Source organism: Coenobita brevimanus, chromosome 66 (genome assembly GCF_032717465.1).
Source record: "Coenobita brevimanus isolate Jiangsu-jjx chromosome 66, ASM3271746v2, whole genome shotgun sequence".
Taxonomy (NCBI): domain Eukaryota; kingdom Metazoa; phylum Arthropoda; class Malacostraca; order Decapoda; family Coenobitidae; genus Coenobita; species Coenobita brevimanus.
In genome coordinates, this window is record NC_137019.1 from 37,686,828 (window position 1) to 37,712,601 (window position 25,774).

The 25,774-nt window shown below is 43.8% G+C and overlaps 1 protein-coding gene across 1 annotated transcript in view; it reads left to right on the plus strand.

Moving 5' to 3' along the window:
• The first annotated feature begins 10,817 nt into the window (after window positions 1-10,817).
• The window catches only part of LOC145405348 (lachesin-like), a 64,209-nt gene continuing 49,252 nt past the window's right edge, over window positions 10,818-25,774 (plus strand). The window contains exon 1 of the mRNA XM_080276758.1: window positions 10,818-10,832. Coding sequence (XP_080132884.1) covers window positions 10,818-10,832 — 15 coding nt within the window. The remainder of the gene's footprint in view (window positions 10,833-25,774) is intronic.

The window sequence follows — 25,774 nt, forward strand, 5'->3', positions numbered from 1 at the left end:
ATAATGATAAATAATAATAATAATTAATAATAATGATAAATAATAATAATAATAATAATAATAATAATAATAATACTTACATGAAACGAGCAATCCTTGTAGGATATTAGTAGGCTTATTATTTGATGGGAAGAGACTGTGGTTTTTGTCTGCTCACTTTAACGAACTAAAATTGCTATCTTTCCACCTTGACGCTGCACTGTGATTCGAGATGAATAGTAATATATGGTGCTAGTCACGATAAAGAGCTGTGGAGGTAATGGTATAATCTTAATTCTGACATTAAGATGCGGGATATAAGTTGCAAGAGGGTGAAAATATCCACCAGGTTTAAGACCGGTAGTCTCGTAGGTTAAGGAGCTCCCTAACATCTATTCCATACTTACTTATTTTTGGATATGGCTAGTCAGTATCCTTTTGTACGTTATGTGAGGAAGTGGAAAATGCTTGCATTTAGTTACTTGAATAGTGTGATGATTAAGGAGGGAAATTTGAAGGATGAAGTGCTTGAAAGGGTACAACAGGGGAAAAAGGTTGCTGGTTCTTTGAAAGAAGTGATAAGAAATGGGGAAGTGAGCATGGAGATAAAAATGTCGCTGCATGAGAGTACTGTGATACCAACTCTAACGTATGGAAGTGAAGTTTGGATCTTGCTGGAAGGACACAAGTCACGAGTGAGAACAGTGGAAATGAGTTACTTGAGAAAAGCATGTGGTTTCACGGAGAGAGAGAGAGAGAAATGATGACGTGAAGCAACCTTGTGGTGTGGATGTTTATGTGATGAAAGCGTTACGAGAAATACGCTGAGGTGGTTTGGCCATGTGGAGGGGATGGAGAGCGAGAAGCTAACGAGGAAAGTGTATGTGAGTGAGCTGGAGAGGGGATGAGAGACGGGGAGGTCGAGGATGAGATGGAGGGATCAAATGGAGAGGTACTGTATATGAGAGGGTGCTATGAGCTGGGGGGTAGAGCAGCGACATGGCGGGGGATAGTGCGACATGAAGGCGACTTGATTGTGGCCACCCCTTACTAGATTAAGGAGTCTGACAGTATATAGAGACAGACGTTATTTTTGTAATGTACGATCGTACTGGATGGATCTGTGTAATATACATGAGGTGAGTAAGCTGTAATAAAAACTGCTTTGGAAAAGGTGATTGGGATACCGTCCTAAGTGAAGTAACTATGCGGTCACAACAACAGCAGCAAGAAAATCCAAACATTCCACACCTCTCCATGCGATGTGGATGGAATGCAGAGCTAAATATATCTTTGTGGAATGATAAGCCTGCAGTCCACCTTGTTCACATCCACACAAATTTTGATCCACAAGAAGGAAGAAAATCCGAATCATTCCTCACCTTTCGCTCCGGCGTGGGTGGAATGAAAACCTCCATACATCCGTGTGGAATGTAATTTTGGCTTAAACTGACGAATGGTTGCAGCATGATATACACATTTGAGTATGCACCATGAGAGCTCGCTAGAAAGTCTGCATCTCTTGTATTTCCTCTCCTGTCACTGCACTAGAAAAATGATGGAGAAAGTTGGATACTGTGTGTGTGTGTGTGTGTGTGTGTGTGTGTGTGTGTGTGTGTGTGTGTGTGTGTGTGTGTGTGTGTGTGTGTGTGTGTGTGTGTGTGTGTGTGTGTGTGTGTGTGTGTGTGTGTGTGTGTGTGTGTGTGTGTGTGTGTGTGTGTGTGTGTGTGTGTGTGTGTGTGTGTGTGTGTGTGTGTGTGTGTGTGTGTGTGTGTGTGTGTGTGTGTGTGTGTGTGTGTGTGTGTGTGTGTGTGTGTGTGTGTGTGTGTGTGTGTGTGTGTGTGTGTGTGTGTGTGTGTGTGTGTGTGTGTGTGTGTGTGTGTGTGTGTGTGTGTGTGTGTGTGTGTGTGTGTGTGTGTGTGTGTGTGTGTGTGTGTGTGTGTGTGTGTGTGTGTGTGTGTGTGTGTGTGTGTGTGTGTGTGTGTGTGTGTGTGTGTGTGTGTGTGTGTGTGTGTGTGTGTGTGTGTGTGTGTGTGTGTGTGTGTGTGTGTGTGTGTGTGTGTGTGTGTGTGTGTGTGTGTGTGTGTGTGTGTGTGTGTGTGTGTGTGTGTGTGTGTGTGTGTGTGTGTGTGTGTGTGTGTGTGTGTGTGTGTGTTTAATAATTTAGACAGTATGTTAAAGAATTTCAATAAACATGTATGCCCTACTTTGCGAAAAGGTAGGTTATATGCGTAAAAGGAAAAAACTACCATTGAAATATATAAAGTCCAATTTTTTCAACACTAAGCAAAAGCAAGGTGCACCCCCAGTACAAAACACCTGCATGTAGAATCAAGTAGAATAACCTTACTTCTGAGTGGTGGTGGGGGCAGGGAGGGGGGTTGTGATGGCTGGGATGGTGGTAGTTGTGGTTATAGTGGTTCTTCCCAACTTCTGTCTTCTTTTCTTGTCTTCTCCCGTCATCCTCAACTCTTCAGGTCCAAATTAATCTGGAAAAATGATTTCAAATTAATGTAGGCTCTTTGGACAAATAACAGGAACAGAATATTTTCTATTATAACAATTACAACAAAATTTTGGGAAATGTAAACGTTCTGCTGCTTCCAGAGTTTATCATAACAACACTAACATTATTTCACTGAATTGAGAATGGCACAGAAATTACAACAGTACAGATCATAAAGTTAATGGTGGTGATGGAGTGGTGGTGTTGATGGGATGGTGGTGGCGATGGGGTGGTGGTGGCGATGGGGGTGGTGGTGGTGGCGATGGGGGTGGTGGTGGTGGCGATGGGGGTGGTGGTGGTGGCGATGGGGTGGTGGTGGTGGCGATGAGGGTGGTGGTGGTGGCGATGGGGGTGGTGGTGGTGGCGATGGGGGTGGTGGTGGTGGCGATGGGGGTGGTGGTGGTGGCGATGGGGGTGGTGGTGGTGGTGGTGGCGATGGGGGTGGTGGTGGTGGTGGTGGTGGTGGGGGGTGGTGGTGGTGGTGGCGATGGGGGTGGTGGTGGTGGTGGTGATGGTGGTGGCGATGGGGTGGTGGTGGTGGTGGTGGCGATGGGGTGGTGGGGTAGTGGTGGCGATGGGGTGGTGGGGTAGTGGTGGCGATGGGGTGGTGGGGTAGTGGTGGCGATGGGGTGGTGGTGGTGGTGGCGGCGATGGGGTGGTGGTGGTGGTGGCGGCGATGGGGTGGTGGTGGTGGTGGTGGCGTCGGCGGCGATGGGGTGGTGGGGTAGTGGTGGCGATGGGGTGGTGGTCGGGTTGGCGGTGATGGGGTGGTGGTCGTGGCGGTGATGGGGTGGTGGTCGTGGCGGTGATGGGGTGGTGGTCGTGGCGGTGATGTGGTGGTGGTGATGGTGGCGGTGATGGGTGGTGGTGGGGGTTGCGGCGATGGGGTGGTGGTGGTGGTGGCGGCGATGGGGTGGTGGTGGTGGTGGCGGCGATGGGGTGGTGGTGGTGGTGGCGGCGATGGGGTGGTGGTGGTGGTGGCGGCGATGGGGTGGTGGTGGTGGTGGCGGCGATGGGGTGGTGGTGGTGGTGGCGGCGATGGGGTGGTGGTGGTGGTGGTGATGGTGGCGGCGATGGGGTGGTGGTGGTGGCGATGGGGCGGTGGTGGTGGTGGCGATGGGGCGATGGTGGTTGTAGGCTGGTGGTGGTGATGGGTTGGTGGTGGTTTTGGGCTAGTGGTGGTGATGAAGGTAGTGTGGAGGTGGTGATGGAGGTGGTATGGTGGTGATGGGGTGGTGGTGGTGATGAGACAGTGTTGGTGATAGGGGTTGTGGTGGTGATGGGCAGATGGTGGTGTGGTGGCAGGGGTGATGATGACTGCTGTAGTACTGCAGCTGCTGTTTTCTTGCTCCCATCTGACTTTTTCTTGTCATTTTGTCTCGTCTTGTCCTCACTACTAATATATCAAACTTGATATATATATACCCCCCTGGGGGTAGGGGGGTTTTTCAAGAATACTCCCCCAGTATCCCTGCTTGTCGTAAAAGGCGACTAAAAGGGTTGGCGGAGGGTTAGTGCCCCTCCCCGGAAAACAACTAACTAAAAAAACAAACAAGAAGCCTCGGACAAGGACTGACCAAACGTTGACGACCCAGGACCGGACAAAGGACTTGGTAATGTGTACATGGAATGTAAGAGGAGCGAATGATGAAGTGAAAGAGAGAGAGATTGTCCAGGTGCTTGAGGATGCGAAAGTGGATGTATGTGGAATAACTGAAACAAAATGGAGAGGAGAAAGTGTGAGAGAATGGGAGTATGGATGGGGTATATGTGCAGGAGTAGATGAGAATGAGAGGGCAAAGGAAGGAGTGTGTATAGTTGTGAGTAAAAGATGGAAGAAGAGCATAAGACAGTATGGATCAGTTGGGTAAAGGATTGTGTGGGTAAAGTTGAAAGTTGGAATACAAATGTGGGCGAGTGTGTGTGTGTATGCGCCAACGCAAGATCGTGCTAGAAGAGTGAGAGAAGAGTTCTGGACAAATGTGGAAGTGTGCATGTAAAAGTTTGGAAGGAATGAGAGAGTGTTTTTGATTGGTGATATGAATGGTAAAGTTGGTAATGTGAAGGTGGATGGAATAGTTGGTGAGTGGGGTGTGCCTGCTGAGGTAGATGAGAATGGGAGTGCGTTAGTGGACATTTGTGCTGGGAGGGGGTTGGTAATAGCCAATACCCTCTTCAGGCATAAAATGATCCACAGGTATACATGGCGAGTGATGAGAAGGGTGGGTGGTGAACTGAATGAAAGGAAGGCAATGATTGATTATGTGTGTGTGGATGAAAGGATGCAAAGATGTGTAAAGGATGCAAGAGCTTATAGAGGTTGGGGGAGTGGACTTTCTGACCACTACTTGGTGGTGGCCAGAATTAAAGTTCAAGTAAGATGGAGGAATAGAAGAAGGGAAAGACGAGAGGAAGGAGTAGTTGCAAGGAGAGTGGAAAGGTTAGAAGAGGATGAGAAAAAGGCAGAGTATAAGAGAGAAGTGGAGGAACGATTGGGCAAATATGAATTGGAGCAGATGGGAGACGTGGAAGGTGTGTGTAAGATATTTACAGAAGAAATATGTGCAGCATGTGATGTGGTGTGTGGAAGGAAGAGAAGACGGAGGGGGGTGCAAGGAACAGCGTGGTGGACTGAAGAGGTGAAACAGGTAGTGGCACAAAAGAAGAAAGCATACAATGAATGGATGAGAAATAGGGGCGTGGAAGAAGTTGAGAGGCGGAAGAGAGAGTTATATGTGGAAAGGAAGAGAGAGGTGAAAAGATTAGTAAGAGAGAGTAAGAAGAGAGTGGATGAGGAATTTGGAAGGAATTTGAGTGTAAAGTGGAGGGACTGTAAGAAAATGTTCTGGAGAGAAGTGAAAAGAGTAAGACAGGGTGGAAGTGAAGTTAGCAGGGGAGTGAAAGATAAAAATGGTAGATTACTAGTGGAGAAGGGAGAAAAAGTGAGCAGATGGAGAGAACACTTTAAGGAATTGTTGAACGTAGAGGATGGAAGTAATGCGAGTATAAGTGGCTGGGGAATGACTGGGAGAACTAGGGAGGTGAGAAGACAGGAAGAAATCAGTAGGATAGAAGTTGTGGAAGCAATGAAGAAAGTTAAATTGGGGAAAGCCCCAGGAATTGATGGAGTGTGTGGTGAAATGCTGAAGCATGGGGGAGAGATAGTAGTAGAATGGATGTGGAAGATGTGCAGATTGGCCTGGGAGGAAGGTAGAGTCCCGGAGGATTGGAAGTCAGGTATAATTATTCCCTTGTACAAAGGAAAAGGTGAAAGAAGTGTGTGGTAATCATAGGGGCATTTGTCTTCTTAGTATAATAGGAAAAGTGTATGGTAGGATACTTATAGACAGAGTTAGAGAAAGAACAGAGAAATTAGTTGGAGAAGAACAGGGAGGCTTTAGGAAGGGAAGAGGTTGTGTAGATCAGATATTCATTCTTAGATCTTTAGTGGAAAAGTTTCCTAGAGAAGGGGAAGAAGTTGTATGCGGCTTTCATGGATTTGGAGAAAGCATATGACAGGGTGGATAGACAAGGATTGTGGAAAGTGTTAAGAATATATGGAGTAGATGGGAAGTTGTTGAATGCTGTGAAGAGTATGTACGATGGTGCGAAGGGTGCAGTGCGTGTGGATGGTGAACTAAGTGAATTTTTCTCTTTGAAAGTTGGTTTGAAACAGGGATGTGTCATGTCTCCATGGTTGTTCAATCTGTACATGGATGGGGTAATAAAAGAGGTACAAGGTAGGGTAGTGGATGTTGGAGTGGCCCTGGTGAGAGAGGATAGTGTTTGGAAACTCCCTGTACTGTTGTTTGCAGATGATACTGTGTTGTTGAGTGAAGACGAAGGGGAGCTGCAAGGCTTGGTGGATGAGTTTGGGAGAGTGTGTAAGAAACGGAACCTAAAGGTGAATGTAGGGAAGAGTAAAGTGATGGTCTTTGAGAGAGGTGAAGTCAGTGAATGTACAGCGAGGTTGGATGGTGAGGAATTGGAAAATGTGAGTTCGTTTAAGTATTTGGGTAGTGTGATGAGTAAGGATGGAGGTTTGGAGGGTGAAGTGCTTGAAAGGGTACAGCAGGGAAGAAAGGTTGCTGGTTCCTTGAAAGCAGTGATAAGAAACAGGGAAGTGAGCATGGAAGTAAAAAAGTTACTACATGACAGTATTGTGATACCAACTCTAACGTACGGAAGTGAAGCTTGGACATTGTTGGAAGGACACAAGTCAAGAGTGAGAGCAGTGGAAATGAGTTATTTAAGAGGAGCCTGTGGAGTCACGTGGAGAGACAGGCTGACGAATGAGGATATAAAGGAGCGTTGTGGTGTGGATGTGGATGTGATAGGAAGCGTTGTGAGGAACACACTGAGGTGGTTTGGCCATGTGGAGAGGATGGAGGGTGAAAGACTGACGAAGAGAGTGTATATGAGTAAGGTGGAGGGTGGAAGAGGGAGGGGGAGACCGAGGATGAGATGGAGGGATGGGGTGGAGAGGTATATGAGAGAGGGGGGTGTGAGTTGGGAGCAGGGCAGTGAAATGGCGGGGGACAGGGCGACTTGGAGGCGATTTGTTTGTGGCCACCCCAAACGGGATTGAGGCGTCTGGCAATAGATAGATAGATAGATCAGTTGTGGTAGTAATAATTATGGCAATAATAACAGTAACAGTAATAACAACAGTAGCAATGGGTAATAATAGCAAGAGTAATGAGTAATAACAGCAACAGTAATAATACTAGCACCAATAACAACAGGGGAACCGGATAAATGGACGTTTTACTTTAAGCAGCAGAAGGACGGTACCTATTCAGCTCCTGTCAATCCAGTTTGTTTTCTGTAGTTTTCCTGACTATACTCACTGTGGTAAACAATTATCTTCCTTATGCCTCACGTACGTTTGTAATGGCGGACGTACTAATAGTTACTCGAATCTCTGTTAAGTTAGGAAGAGGTACTAAGAGGCGACAGGAACGCACTGTATGTTGGAGTACGTGTCCGATATTACACACAACTGATAACAGCGATAGGATTATGGCTAAAAACAATAGGGAAAGAAACCGTCAAATGAACGTTTTACTTCAAGCAACAGAAGGACCTCACCAATTAAATAACTTACACCAACTTTTCTGTATTTTTAAAATCTATTTTCGTGGTAGTAAATGTTTTCTGTTGCCCTTTATTTTTCACTATGCACTCCCGACGTTTCTAATGTCGGATTTGCTAAACTTACTTTAATCATTGTTAAGCCTGGTTAGGTTAGTTGAATTACTAGGTTAGGTCTGTTTAGGTTTGGTTAGGTTGAAATCCAAGGTTAGAAGTGGCCGCCATTACACTCTAGAAACAGTTGATACAACGGAAGAAACATGACTAAAAACAATAGGGAAAAAATGATCATGAAACGTTCATTTACCACCCAAAAAATAACCAGAGAAATATAAACGACTATCGAGAAGAAGAACTGATTTGAAAGCTGTCTCTGCTGCTTAAAGTAAAGCGTACGTTTAGCAAAAAATTTAAAGTCCAAAGTTCATTTACCATCAAAAAAAAAGAAAAAAAGAAAAATGGAAAAGACTAACAGGAAGATGAAATGATTTGGTAAGGTGCTTCTGCTGCTTAAAATAAAACATACGTTTATCGGAGAATCGTAATTATGGCAATACCAATAACAGAACAGCAGCAATAACAGTAGCAATAACAGCAAGATTAATAATGGTACTAGTAACATTAATCATAGCTATCATAGTAATAACGGCAATAATAGTGACAATACCACATTCTACATGGAGCACTCAGAACAACACCTGCGATAGCCAAGTGGTCTTAGAGCCAAATAACTGATTCAGCCCTGTGTCCTTGGCCTTCAGCAGATTACGACATATCGTGATACTTTCCAAAATACGTCGCTAAGTCAGAGGTGCTACGAAGCCTCCAAAGCCAACTAGAATAACCAGCATGATGCTATCAAACAACCACAAACTTCTCTGGTAATTTATATTTAAGGAGATTAATCCCCGAGCTAGACCGCATCAGATCATATAGCCCTGCTAGGGTTACAGAAGAGCGCTACCCCTCCCAGCACAGCAGCAACCGGGCGGGGCGCGAACACCTCACGATTATGAGCCCCATACCCTACCACCAAGCTACCGCGCTCCTCAATTCACACTTAAGAAAACAGACAAAATAATCCCACTCATTCTGGCCTAAGTCCATCTATATTTACTCACTTGCCTATCAGTCATTTCTAAGTTAATATAATGTGATTTCCTTAACATATGCCTTACCTTTAATAAGAAAAATGTCACAAAGGCAATCGGCAGTCCTTCTACAGCATGGCTCCAGTTCAAAGAAACTCACATTACACGTATCCTCCTGCTTAAAATAATTTAACCCGTACTGGGTCACACGCGTATTAACCTAATATAAATTAAGACACTAAGTTTTTGAACATATCATTTACCCTAATTGAAGAAAAATATCCCAGAGACACCGTTTGTAACCCTCCCCTCGAGTCGACCGCACGGCTTACACTGAACATTTCAGACAGTATGTGACGTCATCAAAAATTCTCCTTGTTTTTCGGATGCCTCTCCATTTGAAAAATTAAACGGAACGCCTAATTGGCAACTCAGCCAGGCAAAGAAAGAAAACGGGGGCTTAAAAGAGAACGTGAAGTTAAGATAGAACAGAAGATTCAGGGAACGTAAAAAAATGAAAGCCTTAGAAAGAACGTAAACAAACGAGAGAGGATGAGCTGAAGAGAACGTAAGTTTAGAGCAGAACATGAGGCTATGGGAGAACATGGCTTAATAGACAGACAGACAAATGAGGAAGCAAAGAAATTTTGTGTTGTTGACGTGGGTGTGCAGTTACGAGGAGGGACAGACAGATAAATGAGACAGTAAAGGAGCATTATGGTGTTGATGTGGTTGTAGTGTTACGTGGAGAAACAGACAAATGAGGAAATAAAGGAACATTGAGATGTTGACGTGGGTGTGGAATTACTTGGAGCTACTGACAGACAAATGAGGAAGTAGAGACGTTGTGATGTTGATGTGGATGTGGAGTTACGAGGAGAGACAGACAGACAAATGAGGAAGTAAAAGAACGTTGTGCTGTTGATGTGGATGTGGAGTTGCATGGACAGACAGACAAAGGAGGAATTAAAGATGAGCTCTGGAGACAGATATCAGGAAGTAAAGGAGAGCTCTGGTGTTGGGGAGCAGCTTCTCCGACTCACAGGGGATAACTCGAGCCCGTCTGGTCATCTCTAGTAAACTTCCATGCTCCACGGCCCTCAGTAGAACACTCCTTCTAGCCGCACTTACATTGAGTGGAAGTCAAGCAGGTGGCGGCGGGACACCATGCAGTCCAAATACAAGATGCAGGGGTCTCCAGTATCGCACCCCGGCACCCATCGATCCTTCAAAACCAAAGTCGCTCCCTGTTACTCCCCACAGTTGCTGCGAAGTCCCTGGAACCTGCCTATGACCCACCATTTCCAGCTGCCTCTCTGATCCTGTGTCAGCGACCACTGGACTTGTTGTTGTTTTTGATTCTCTCCTCATTAAAGGAGACCGGGCCTTGCTGTAGCCCGGTTGGTGGTGGTTGGCTTGAGTGGGGTAAGGGGGAAGACAGAGCCTGGGGATTGCCCAGCACACACGCCCTGTCTCCTGGCTGAGTTTGTGGTGTGTGTGTGTGCCACTGGACTTGATACGCCATTGATCTCACCACCCCCTTCTGCGCACCTGTCACTGTCACCTAAGGGGTATGCTGATCCTCATCCAAAAACTATTCAAGGACTTTTACCCCATTACTCACTTCCTGAAATTCACCTCTAACTTTATCCTCCACTATACACGAATCACTTCACGTCTCTTACCTGGTCGTTTATTCTCTCTACCTTGTTGTATGCCTCTTCTTGTTGTGCTTCTTGATATCTGTTTTGTTCTTCATAATAGTTCTTTTGTTCTTCTTGTGCTCTGAACACTAATAGAATATCCTTCTTTAGTTCTTCATGCTGTGTTTCTCGATATTTCAGTCGTTTCTCATACTGTGTTTCTCGATATTTCTCTTGTTCCTCATGCTGTTTCTTTTGTTCTTCGTGAAATTTCTTTCTCTCCTGTTGCATTTCTTTCAACACTGTGATTATATCAGCCAGAGATACGTCTGCCATTTCGTTAGCCTCTCCATGCGTCTCCATCTCTCAAAACGTATCCCCACATTTGACACCAATTGTTACAGCGTAGGTCTTTCCATTCCTGACACCAGTTGTTACAAGTGTAGGATTCTTTCCACTCCTGACCAGTTGTTACAACCTTAGTGGTTCGCTGATACGTCGAGAATGGCACATAGACAGGTTAGCCAGTTAATCAAAGGCAGCTGAACACATCAGGATTTTATTCCTTCTAGATACAGCTGAGGTACACACACAAAACACTGACTTTTCTCTTTCACGTCAACTCTGTCCTTCACTCACGACTGCTCGTTTACCGGCTAACTCTCACTTAGCCTCTGTTTAACCACTCCGTCCTTCATTGATTACTCTCACTGTTTGAATCACTGTCACTGATTCACCATCTGTTCACTCTTGGCACACTCTTGGCTCATTTTCTAACTGCAGAACTGAAAACTCACTGACTTGGCAGCTCAACGGTCTTTAAATACACTTACCCCCCCCCCCCCCTTCCGCCTCCTGCTAGCGTAGCTAGAGGCCAAGAACATTCCAGCAGAGAACTCACACTATCTGGAGCAATAATGGACATTCTAGATCCTACGAGAAAACTCACATTTACCCACACAACAACACACTTAAATCAGCAATATACAATAACCATAATGACAAGAACTAATTTCTACCTTAATATAGAATAAACACAAAATGTGTGTGGTGAAATGCTGAAGCATGGGGGAGAGATAGTAGTAGAATGGATGTGGAAGATGTGCAGATTGACCTGGGAGGAAGGTAGAGTCCCGGAGGATTGGAAGTCAGGTATAATTATTCCCTTGTACAAAGGAAAAGGGAAAAAAGAAGTGTGTGGTAATCATAGGGGCATTTGTCTTCTTAGTATAATAGGAAAAGTGTATGGTAGGATACTTACTGACAGAGTTAGAGAAAGAACAAAGGAATTAGTTGGAGAAGAACAGGGAGGCTTTAGGAAGGGAAGAGGGTGTGTAGATCAGATATTCATTCTTGTCTTTAGTGGAAAAGTTTCTAGAGAAGGGAAAGAAGTTGTATGTGGCTTTCATGGATTTAGAGAAAGCATATGACGAGGTGGATAGACAAGGATTGTGGAAAGTATTAAGAATATATGGAGTAGATGGGACGTTGTTGAATGCTGTGAAGTGTATGTATGATGGTGCTAAGGCTGCAGTGCTTGAGAATGGTGAACTAAGTGAATTTTTCTTTTTGAAGGTTTGGTTGAAACAGGGATGTGTCATGTCTCCATGGTTGTTCAATCTGTACATGGATTGGGTAATAAAAGAGGTACAAGGTAGGGTAGTGGATGTTGGAGTGGCCCTGGTGAGAGATGATAGTGTTTGGAAACTCCCTGTACTGTTGTTTGCAGATGATACTGTGTTGTTGAGTGAAGACGAAGGGTAGCTGCAAGGCTTGGTGGATGAGTTTGGGAGAGTGTGTAAGAAACGGAATCTAAAGATGAATGTAGGGAAGAGTAAAGTGATGGTCTTTGAGAGAGGTGAAGTCAGTGAATGTACAGCGAGGTTGGATGGTGAGGAATTGGAAAATGTGAGTACGTTTAAGTACTTGGATAGTGTGATGAGTAAGGATGGAGGTTTGGAGGGTGAAGTGCTTGAAAGGGTACAGCAGGGAAGAAAGGTTGCTGGTTCTTTGAAAACAGTGATAAGAAACAGGGAAGTGAGCATGGAAGTGAAAAAGTTACTACATGACAGTATTGTGATACCAACTCTAACGTATGGAAGTGAAGCTTGGACATTGTTGGAAGGACACAAGTCAAGAGTGAGAGCACTGGAAATTAGTTATTTATGAGGAGCCTGTGGAGTGACATGGAGAGACAGGCTGACAAATGTGGACATAAAGGAGCGTTGTGGTGTGGATGTGGATGTGATAGGATGCGTTAGGAGGAACACACTGAGGTGGTTTGGCCATGTGGAGAGGATGGAGGGTGAGAGACTGACGAGGAGAGTGTATGTGAGTGAGGTGGAGGGGGGAAGAGGGAGGGGGAGGCCGAGGATGAGATGAAGGGATGGGGTGGAGAGGTATTTGAGGGAGAGGGGTGTGAGTTGGGAGCAGGGCAGTGAAATGGCGGGGGACAGGGTGACGTGGAGGCGGTTTGTTTGTGGCCACCCCAAACGGGGTTGAGGCGTCTGGCAATAGATAGATAAACAGACATACCCAAATCTACAGAATATTCTTCACGTTTCCAGATTCAAACACCAGCTTGAACCTACGACAGAACACTTAATGTCTAGAAGGTTCCCCACATCTCCAAACATAAAACACCACCCTAAGCCTACCTGCATAACGCTAGTTTAACCCCGCCATTCAAGGCCATTCTTAGTTTTTCCAAGTACAGTATGTTGAAGTTATTATTGACCCGTAGGCTATGTTTTCCTGCATGACACTAATTATTATCAGAAATAAAAAAAGCTTCGGTATCCCGACTGAATTACAAAATTCCAATGTCATATGATAATTATTATTTAGTATATTGATTATAGTTGGGCATAAACAAAATCCATTTTCTGTTATTTCCTATCGTTTTCTTTGATGTTTCGGTGGCTACCAATTATATTTTACTTATAGCTCGGATGTTCCGGTTCCTAATCACTGAGCTCTCAGTGGTCATAATATTATGATAAATTTTGCACTGAAAAACAAAATATTGACACATTCTATCATAAATAAGGGAACAGGGAACAGAACGGTATGTACTGAATTTTAACACTGCAATTTGGTTGTAACTTTGCTTGTGCTGTTTATGGCCAATGTTGATTCTGATGATAATTTTAAACTGAACAATAAAAATTGTGGGTTCATACTTACGCCAAAATCATTCCGAGTCGATCTTAACCTACAGGCTTTCAAGGTTAGGTTTCGTGGCAATCAGTGGTTCTATAACCTGAGGGGCATGAGACTGAGCAGTTTCCAAGGGTGATGATGGAACTCAGAGGAAAAACAGAGTGCCCTCAGCAAGTGTGTGTGTGTGTGTGTGTCACGACGAACCACTGATTTAATTTCAGTACTCATATTCGGTCTTTGCTCCAGACATCAATGCACATTTTTCTTTGTACCCGTGTAGTAAGGACTTTTTTTTTTCCCCTTCTCTGTCTGTCTCCTGGTCACCTTTCTGCTCTGTTCATCTTTTTCTAATCTGGTCGGTTTGAGAGAAAAATGAAACCTACCAAGAAGTTTTACATTGCAAGACTGACCGCACCCCATTTAAAATATAAACGTTCCTCATCTCCCTGTCTCCCCATATCCCGAAAAGGTGGATAGTGGAGTGCAGGAGAAGGGCTATTTCGGCCTGTAATCACCTGGGTCAATATGCACTTTAATTAGCAGAAACAGTAATAACAGTGACTCGGGAACAAGTTTATGGAGTAACGTGACTGATGGAAGGGAGAGAGAGGCGTGGATCTGTGAACCAAGGCGAAGGGGGGCGCGACCCGGAAAAGGCCTAGGACCGTTGGTGGCATTCATAGCCCAGCTAAAATCTTTCTGGGGCGGGGGGGGGGGGAAGACTCCTAGTTAGGTTAGGTGGAAAGACCCCCGGTTTGATTTGGTTTAACTTGCCTAGGGTAGGGTAGGTTGAATATGAATGGCTAATTTTGACCTTGTTTGCGGTGTTTTAGGGTCTTTTTTTTCCTTGGGATAAATGATAAAAAAAAAGAAAAAAGAAAAAAAAGCCTTCTCACAAAGCAATATCTTCAAAAATAAGGCAGACAAATTAAAGCCCCCTCCCCCCCAATCAAAAAGATCCCCAAATCTTTTCATTTTCAACTACAGTACTTGTCTGTAATCACGTAAATAAGTACAGACAAAATTAACGGCATATTTTACTCAGTAGAACACATTCCTTATTCCTCCACCATACTTTGAATTTACATATTTTATTTTATGACAGCAAGCGATCATCTCCTGGTAATTTTGTGTCCATGTTGTTTTTATTTATCTTTCTGGACGCTTGTTTGGTTTTCCAGCGTAATGCCGGACGCTTCCTAAAATATACAGTTCATTTGAGTTTCGGCAGTCTAAGTTAGTGTGGATTAGGGTAGGGTAGGGTAGGTTAAGGTAGGTTATGCTGGGTCACGGAAAAAATACCCAAGATAATGCTTGCATTGGTGTCTTTCGGGAAGAATTAATCACGTAACTAAGAGAAGAACTGAAGTTGATGGTAATATGTTAATGACTTGTTTTTACACCCGCGCTCGCAAAATGGGACCGGGTGTTTCGTTTTGATCAGCATTTATGTCTGTTTCCCCCCACTCTCTCTCTCTCTCTCTCTCTCTCTCTCTCACCTAACCTTAGGAAAGATCCACAGTAAGGCAAGAATGAAGATTTCAGTTTCGAGAATAATCAATCAAAGGCCGAGGTCACAAAGCAGGGTAAAATTTCGACCACTGCGCATGGGGATTTACAAACTTAAAAAAAAAAAAAAAATATCCGACTTCATCCAAACTTCGTGGAGCTGTTGATGGACATAAGGAATACGTTTTATTATTATTATTATTATTATTATTATTATTATTATTATCATTATTATTACTATGAGAAAACGGGGTAAGAGTCAAGGTTACAAGGCAGGGGCAACTTAATGTTTTTGTCTGACTGAAACCAAACTTTGTGGAAAGGTTGAGTTTGAAGCACGCATTCAATTTGGAGAAAAAAAAATCAAAGGTAAGGGTCACAGGGTAAAGTCAGCTAAAAGAGTTTTGATCTGAACGGAACTAATCTCTGTAGCAGTGTTAAGGGTTAGGCAAGAATGAAGTAGTTTGATTTTGAAGGCACTCTGTCGATGGTCGAAATCAGCAGGCGAAGTTAAATATTCCGCCCTTAAACTAGTTGGAGGGCGTGGCTGTTCCACTCGCTGGGCCTCTGTCTATCTGTCTATTGCCAGACGCCTCAATCCCATAACGGGTGGCCACAAACAAATCATCTCCATGTCGCCCTGTCCAATGCCACGTCACTGCCTTACACCCAGCTCACACCCCGCTCTCTCATGTACCTCTCCACTCCATCCCTTCATCTCGCTGGGAGCTCCTTGTTTTTTATGGCATAATTTTACGCAATGCATGGCTGAGTAATAGGCTATCCCATTATCATGAAACTTTTCCTATTGGGTGCATCTGTGCTTACATAATTGTTACCTGTGTTCAAAGAAATAAGATATACACAATGTAGGGACGGGGTTTTATGTCCAGCCTTGTTCAAATGGATTTTGGGGCACTGCCATACATATATCTTTTTTAATTTTATAATATGTTTATACTTTTTTTCACATATTTTTAAGCCTCTGAGACAGAAAGTTACGAAGGGTTTCGTAAGTTACTCAACTTTGAAGAGAGGAATGGTAAGGACGTTCTTCATGTAGATTCTGATTATTTCTCACCCGTTTGAAAAGTCACTCGAGTTAAATAAAATCGTCTGGAGAGAAGAACAAGAAACACACTCGGACAGCACAACGCCTGTGCCCTATCGTAGATCAACGAAAGTAAATTTGCCCATGCTTTGTGACCTTGACCTTTGACCCGATTGTTTTCAAGCTTTGAATATTTCATCCTCGTGTAACCAACAATTTTTCCATTATGTCTGGTGCAGTTTGGATCAGAGGTGTTTAATCTAACATTTCCCTATGACCTAGACCATTTACCTAGTGCTATCAAAATACAATCACTTCATCTTTGGTAAACCCCGCTAATACCAATACACCAGTACTGTATGAGACAGCCCTAGCATGTATTCAATATGGACGGTGGGTGTCAGCGCCGACGTGGTGACGTGTAGAGGTGTGCGGTACGTAGGAGGACTACTGGGCCCTGAAAGCAGGCTGTGAAGCCTATGCCCAGAGTCGGTCACATTAAAAAAAAAAAAATAAAAAAAAATAATAATAAACGCGTCCGCTTCGTTTGATTCGAGTGGAAAATATATATTCTTTAGTTAAAAGACCAAATCTTTGCCCTTATCCTGTGGCTTTTACCGTAGATCAGTTTGTCTCAAAACTGAATCACACCATCCTTTACTGACCCTCATCGCGTCCACCAAGTTTGGTCTACGAGGTATATCGGAACAAGATTGTAAATGTTAGCCTATTCTCGACCTATGGCCTACATTTTTCGTCCAATATCTGTCAATGATCATAGCCAGTAGAAAATGACACTCCTTTGCGAGAAACTAAAAAGTGAACAGTTTTGCTGTTTTGTCGCTAGGAGAGAGGATAGCCAATTATGAAGAAATCTGGATTATAGCAAACTGTGTTTTAGCATAACATCTAAGCTACATCAGAAGTTTTTATAAGTATGGAAAAGCTTCAGGCTAATGACTAGATATCAATAAAGATTTCAAACCTTTGTGATTTGGAGTTACAAAGATTTATTTCTTTTTTTATTTTTGTTAAGACATGGGCAGGTGGGAGCCATTTCTACATAGTCTGCCAACACTCTGACATATTTAATGAGCAGTGATGTATAGCATAGCCTCCCTGAAGATTATGGCACCATCAGCAACACGCCGATTGTCTATTTTTATTTGTGTGGACAAATACTGACATAGTGGAATGAACTAACACTACACTTTTATCTAGGAAAGTCAAATTATAATTCTTATACAGCTCCTTTGTCGCATCAGATGTACTCACAGGTCATAAAACTGAAGCCAGTATTATGAGAATCTATCGCATCAAACAAGCTATTTGAGATAGTGTGTTGTCTAAAGCTTTGTTCGGCACCCACAAGCATGGGAGAATATAGTGCATGCCCCATCTGTGTCACTCACTCGCCGATTTACCGTACGTTTTCGACAAGTGAGATCCAGGGCATATGGGAGGGCCGTTAGGAAAACAGAGTTTGCACAATGGTCATTTCTAATTTTGTCCAACCTCGTCACTCCTAGTGAAAAACGCATCATCTTCAATTCTGCTACCTCCAACTGTGCCTCCTGTCTTTTTGTCAGTGGTACTGTCTCCATTTCGCACAACATGGCTGGCCTCACTACAGTCCTATAAACTTTCCCTTTCATTTCTACAGAGACCCTTCTGTCACAGATCACTCCTGTCACTTTTCTCCACCCACTCCATCCCGCCTGCACTCTCTTTTTTACCTCTCTACCACACTCTCCGTTACTTTGTACAGTTGCCCCCAAGTATTTGAATTCACCTACCTTTGCCACCTCTACACCTTGCAGCCTCACGATTCCCCCGTCATCTCTTTCATTTTCATACATGTACTGAGTCTAACTTCTGCTTACTTTCATTCCCTTTCTCTCCAGTGCATATTTCCATCTCTCAAGCTCTGCCTCAGCTTCCTCCCGGCTCTCACTACATATCACAATGTCGTCCGCAAACATTTTTGTCCACGGAGGCTCCTGTCTAATCTCATCTGTCAATCTGTCCATCACCATTGCGAACAAGAAGGGGCACAAAGTCGATCCTTGATGCAATCCCACCTCCACCCTGAAACCATCAGTCATTCCTATTACACATCTCACTGCTGTTGCACTATCGTCGTGCATGTCCTTTACCACCCTCACGTACTTCTCTGCCACTCCTGACTTTCTCATACAGTACCACAGTTCCTCTCTCGGTACCCTGTCATAAGCCTTCTCCAAGTCTATAAATACACAATGCAAGTCCTTCTGGCCTTCTCTGTACGTCTCCATCACCATTCTCAAAGCAAATATGGCGTCTATAGTACTTCTCCCTGGCATGAAACCAAATTGCTCCTCGCAGATCCTCACTTCTCTTCTCAGCCTAGCTTCCACCACTCTTTCCCATATCTTCATTGCATGGCTGATCATCTTTATACCTCTGTAGTTGCTGCAGCACTGCACATCACCCTTGTTCTTGAAAATCGGAACTAGAATAATTTTTCTCCACTCCTCCGGCATCCTCTCACCCTCCAGGATTTTGTTAAACAATCTGGTAAATCATGTCACAGCCATCTCTCCTAAGCTCCTCCATGCTTCCACTGGTATACCATCTGGGCCCACTGCCTTGCCATCCTTCATCCTCTTCATGGCATTCCTCACTTCCTCTCTGCTGATCTCTTGCACTTCCTGACTCACTACCTCCAACTCTTCCAACCTTCCCTCACTCATATTTTCTATATTCATCAACTCTTCGAAATACTCCTTCCACCTTCTTAGTACACTCTCCTCACTTGTCAGTACATTGCCATCTGCATCCTTTATCATTCCAACATGCGCACATCACGCCCAGCTCTGTCTCTCTGCCTGGCTAATCGGTACAGGTCTTTTTCCCCTTCTCTACTATTCAGCTTCTCGTACAGCTTCTGGTATGCCTTTTCTTTCGCCTTAACAACCTTTTTCTTGGCTATGTTCCTCGTCTCCTTCTACTCCCGAATGCTTTCTTCGTCCCTGTGTCCATCCATATTCTTTCCCTGACATGGGTTTGGTCCCCTGATATTTTTTTTAACATTAGGTTCGTCGACTTGAATCTATTTCAGAGAGAAGAATGAAGCTATGTGTGGAAAAGTGTGCCTATGAAGTGGAGCCAGGACTAAAGGGCTTGAATAATGAACGGAGGGGCGTGCGACCCATTTCTTTGGGAATGCTTTGAATTAATTTTCCTTCTCTAATGTACCTTTAATTGTTTTCTGGACCTTACCTCACTCCACCTGCAGGAAGGAAAATTGAGGCGAGATGATGATGATTCTTGAAAATATTGGCATTTGGGGTTCATTTCGGGAGAGGGGGAGGGGGGTGGCGGAAACGGGAGTCCTCCGACCTGGCAGGCAGGCAAGTCAGCTCAGTGTTCGTCTGGCAACGGTTGAGTGTGGGTGGCTGCAGCGTCTGTTCTCTTTATCGCCCTCACCCTCTCGGTACCACCCGTTCTTTCCCTATCCTCTCGTCTTGAAGATGAAATACCTACTTGGTTGCTCCTATAATACCCACTCATTGCAGGTTTAACAAAATAGCTAAAATATTACAGTGCTGAACAAATTATACGTACCTTAGGTGAAACTAAAAGAAAAATTTAAATGAATGGAATGATGTTCATAATAGCTTACAAAAAAGTTCACTTTTATGATCGTGCAAGAATATTTGTCTCTTTTTTACCAGTGATTTAATAGTGTGATTATGGTACGTAAGTCAGTGAGTGTCGCACAAAAAAAAAAAAAAAATGAACAGAAGGGAAATCAACTTATAGAAAGCCAAATTATTTCACGAAGAGTTATAGCGACGAAATATTTAGATCTAGAACGGAACAACTGTATTCTTGAATAATAAAGAAAAATGTGTTTTTGGTTTTACTTGGGCTTTTGAACCTATTTCTCATAGTGAAACAAAGAAGTATAATGATAATTTTTAAGTTTGAAAAGGATAGAAAGGAAGGAAAACAGGGCTGCCTTGGATAAACATGTAATTCTGTTTTCTCTGCCAAGTACTACTTTTGAAAATGAAAACCATAACATAAAAAATACATACACGGTTGACAGTAACTGAGGTTCTCCTTTTATGGACCTGGAGAGAAAATACACTTGCATTATAATGTTTATAGAGCTGCCGCAGCCTTTATGACCCACTGGGCTTCTACTATACTTCACCCCAGATAAAAGGTATTATACCAGTGTGTGTGTGTGTGTGTGTGTGTGTGTGTGTGTGTGTGTGTGTGTGTGTGTGTGTGTGTGTGTGTGTGTTTTGTCCATTTTTTTCACCAGTGTCATAAATACCAAGAGTGCTGATAATTCCTGTGTTTTACCATAGGGATAATAATACTTTTTTTAAGGGCGACTTTTGAATATGAACACGCCCGTGTAAACGTGCTGGCAATGTAATGTGTATGTAATATACTTTCAGTGGCATCAGCTTTTAAAGTTGATAAAGACACGTGACTAAAGAATCCAACAATTTTTCTACATCTCTATCTCTGTCTCTATGTATCTATCTATATCTATATCTATCTATCTATCTATCTATATGTGTATATATATAGGAGCCTTTGTGGTACAGTGGTAAAGTGTGCGTTTTTGTACACTGGAGGACGAGGGTTCGCCCTCCGCCAGGATAATAAACTTTGGAAGCGTTCTTCTGGCCACGTACTGCATTGGCGGCACAAGCGGTACTGTGGTTGAACCAGTGTCGCATACTCTGAAGTATGCTTGCACCCAGTCGGCTTGCGCGGGCCGATTACACTTGGTTCACAGACTACACATACATCCAAAGCCACTCCAACACTACAATTACACTTAGAAGCACTTCTCACCCTACATACAATCTCTACTAGACAGCCTAAGCCACTTGGTAAAGATACATTGGCTGTATCGTCCCCGCTTCAGTTGGGATAGGCCGGTCCTGCAGTGGACACTCAAACGGCTGATGAGATGAGATTATATATATATATATATATATATATATATATATATATATATATATATATATATATATATATATTGTGGAAGGACACAAGGCAAGAGTGAGAGCAGTGGAAATGAGTTATTTAAGAGGAGCCTGTGGAGTCACATGGAGAAACAGGCTGACGAATGAGGATATAAAGGAGCGTTGTGATGTGGATGTGGATGTGATAGGAAGCGTTATGAGGAACACACTGAGGTGGTTTGGCCATGTGGAGAGGATGGAGGGTGAAAGACTGACGAAGAGAGTGTATGTGAGTGAGGTGGAGGGGGGAAGAGGGAGGGGGAGGCCGAGGATGAGATGGAGGGATGGGGTGGAGAGGTATATGAGAGAGGAGGGTGTGAGTTGGGTGCAGGGCAGTGAAATGGCGGGGGACAGGGCGACTTGGAGGCGATTTGTTTGTGGCCACCCCAAACGGGATTGAGGCATCTGGCAATAGATAGATAGACAGATAGATAGATAACTCGCTTCCCAGAGTTTTTTCTCCTTCATCCTACTGGTGTTCAAATCCAACTGTTACTGATTTTTTATGAATGGAGAACACCTGTAATCTGGTGTATGGATGACTTTTTTTTTTTATTCATTTGTTTTTCCTTCTATTCTGTTATTTAGGATAACCTAAACAGGGGTCTGACACGTCATCCTCAGCCCCTGTGTTCTATAACGTTGCCTTAATTTGGTTTCTAGAATGTTTGGGTAGTATTAAGAATTTCACAGCTTGAGAGACCTTCTTAAATATGTTCCATTGCAGTACGAAGTCCCTGGAGGTTTAGCGATCACGTAACCCGCCAGGGAGAGTAGGCTAGTCATCCACCCGTACAGTTCTTAATTACTGTAGCCTTGTCTCGAGCCACTACATCTCGATAAAGAGTAATATGTGCTTGGCTGTCAGCCAGTCACCTTTTAATACGATGCCTACAAAATCTTTCCCGGGTGATGCATCCCAAGTAGTGCTTTTCCTCTTCACTTTTATTTTCCTTAAAACAAATTTGTCTCAAAGCGCAGTGTCCTACAAAATTCTGTCTTAGTGCTGTATTACTGGAAATGACAGGTATAGGTAGCTTAACTGTACACACCAACAGAAAGTTACTGGAGAACATTTTTAAATTTTCATGTACTGTTTCCAACGCAACAAACGTAATCGTTGATCTTGTGACCTGCGTCGTGCTGTGAGGCCGTCAAAAAAGAGTAAATCAATGGGGGTGGTGAGCCAAGATATGGGTAGGATGGGCTGGAAAATTGGTAGACAATGGGGCTGGCTTAAGAAGTATGACCTGTACAATGAGCTGTATCAGTGGAGGAAAAGTTTACATCAAAATATCCTCCAAGCATGAATGTGTCAGGGAGGTAAGAAAATTGGCGAGGGGGACCGAGAAGTGTGTAATGGATGGGCTGGAATTGTGGTAGGGAATGAGTAGGTATCACGATAGTATACCCAATCGTATGGAAATGGCTGCTATAGGATTAGGCATAATAGCTTGAGTGCAGTGAAGGTTGTTTCAAAGTTCTCTCCAACTGCAAGATAAGGTTGTGTTTTCCGACGCAGAAAATGTGGATATAATAAGAGTACTTGTTGCAGTATTACAGCTCGGGACAATACGGTCTATAATACTAGTTAGCTATTATGGAGTATTACCGGTATCTACCCATATATCGGCTAGCATGATTAATAGGTAACTTAATTCCCTTGGAGCATTGATTAGACAGTGGAGTCCCTACAACAGCCTAGCCTCATTAAAAGCATAGGCAGTAGCTATCCTTATACAACTGTAGAAAAGCAGTGTACCATTAGTGATTAACAATAACCTTTATTTAAAGCTTGTTCATGTATTATAATGAAAGTGTTATTATGACGCAGCCAGCAGAGTTTATCCTCTTGCACACTTTCAGTATAAGCCTAAGCACTAAATAAATATGTTATATGGAATAAATATGTTACCGGTATGTAAATTTTTGGTATTTTTTGCATCACTGATAAACATTATCTCATGTTACGATAGTCTTACCCATCCACTTACCCACTTGACTCCCTTCCTGCCTCTTTGCCTACGCAACTCCTTGCTCATCCTCTTGCGTACCTACCTTCCTGCCAACCTCAAAACGTACATGCCTACATACTTACCTCATTGCCTGCCTAACTAATACCTCCCTATCTGCCTTCCTGCTTTCCTCCACCACCTAAAGAGGTAGCCACACAGGCAGTTATTAATTTCTTGTTATTCACTAGTTTCCATTGGACTGTATCAAAATTCTCTTCTATCTGTCAATCTATCTATCTATAGCCCGACGCCCTAATCCCGCAAAGGGTGGCCGCAGACAAAACGCCTCCAAGTCACTCTGTCACCCACCATTTGACTCCCCTCCCCCCAACTCACCCCCCCCTCCCTCATATACCTCTCAACTCCATCCCTCCACCTCATCCTCGGTCTACCCCTCCCTCTCCCTCCCTCCACCTCACCTACATACACCCTCTTAGTCAGTCTTTCATTCTCCATTCTCTCCACATGTCCAAACCACCTCAGTGTATTTCTCCTAATCTTTTCAACCACATCCACATCTACACCACAACGTTCCTTCACTTCTTCATTCGTCAACCTGTCCCTCCACGTCACTCCACATGCTCCTCTCAAGTAACTCATTTCCACTGCTCTCACTCTTGACTTGTTCCCCTCTTGCAAGGTCCACGCCTCGCTTCCATACGTCAGGGTAGGGATCACAATACCATCATGCAGTGCCTTCTTAACTTCCATACTCACCTCCCTATTTCTCATCACTGCTTTCAGTGTACCAACAACCTTTCTTCCCTGCTGTACCCTTTCACGTACTTCATCCCCCAAAGTTCCATCCTTACTCATCACACTACCCAAGTACTTGAATGCACTCACATTCTCCATATCCTCACCATCCAACCTCACCGCACACTCTGTGACTTCATTCCTCTCAAACACCATAACTTTACTTTTGTTTACATTAACTTTCAGCCTCCTCCTCCTACACACTGTTCCAAATTCATTCACCAAACCTTGCAACTCCCATTCATCTTCACTCAACAATACTGTATCATCAGCAAACAGCAACACCGGAAGCTTCCAAATCTCACCCTCATTCATTAGGGCCACCCCCACATCCACTGCCCTACCTTGCACCTCCTTTACAACCCCATCCATATATATATTAAACAGCCATGGAGACATCACACACCCCTGTTTCAGTCCCACATTGAGATCAAAGAACTCACTCAGCTCACCATCCACTCGCACCGTAGCCCTAGCTCCCTCGTACATACTCTTCACAGCATTTAACAATTTCCCCTCCACTCCATATATTCTTAATACCTTCCACATACCTTGCCTATCTATTCTGTCATAAGCTTTCTCCAAGTCCATGAAGGCAGCATACACTTTCCTTCCCTTCTCTAGATACTTCTTCACTAAACATCTTAGAACAAATATCTGATCTACACACCCTTTTCCCTTCCTAAATCCCCCTTGTTCTTCTCCAACTAGCTCCTCTGTCATATGCCTAACCCTATCAATGAGTATTCTACCATATATTTTACCAGTCACACTAAGAAGGCAAATATCCCTATGGTTACCACATACTTCTCTCTCCCCTTTTCCTTTGTACAGAGGAACAATTATACCTGATTTCCAGTCCTCTGGAACCCGTCCCTCTTCCCAAGCCAATCTACACAACTTCCATATCCACTCCACAACAATCTCACCCCCATACCTAAGCATTTCACCACACACTTCATCAATTCCTGGGGCCTTTCCCAGCTTAATCTTCTTCATCGCTTCCACTACTTCCGACCTACTGATCTCTTCCTCCCTCCTCTCATCTCTTCTTCTCCCAGCCATTCCCCAACCACTTATACTCACACTGCTCTCACGCTCTACATTCAACAAATCCTCAAAGTGCTCCTTCCATCTCCTCAATTTCTCTCTCTTCTCCACCAACAATCTATTATTCCTATCTTTCACTCCCCTACTATTTCCCCTTTCACACTGCCTTACTTTCTTTACCTCCTTCCAAAACAATTTCTTACTCTCCCTCCATTTCACACTCAGATTCCTCCCAAACTCTTCATCCACTTTCTTCTTACTCTCCTTCACCAGTCTCTTAACCTCCCTTCTCCTGCTCACATATACCTCTCTCTTCTCTCTCTCATCTTCTCCCCCTACCTCTACTTGCCAACCATTCACCATATGCCTTCTTCTTTTGTTCCACAGCTCGTTTCACCTCATCATTCCACCATGCTGTCCCTTGCACACCCTTGCATCTCCTCCTCACTCCACAAACCGCCTCACACGCTGCGCTTATCTCTTCCGTGAACATCTTACATACGTCTTCCACCCCTTCCATCTGCTCTAGCTCATACCTTCCCAATCTTTCTTCCACTATGCTTTTATACTCTGTCATTTTCTCACTATCTTGCAATTTCTCCACTCTTCTCACAGGAGCTGCTTCCTCCTGTCTTCCCCTTCGTCTCCTCAACCACTTTCTTTGCAGTTCTACCTTGGCCATCACTAAGTGATGGTCCGAGACTCCATTCCCCCACCCTCTCCACACCCTTGCATCCAACACTTGTCTTCTCATTCGCTCATCCACACACACGTAGTCTATCATTGCCTTTCGTTCAACAAGTTCACCATCCATCCTCCTCATTACTCTCCATGTATACCGGTGGATCATCTTATGACGAAAGTAGGTGTTGGCTATTGCTAACC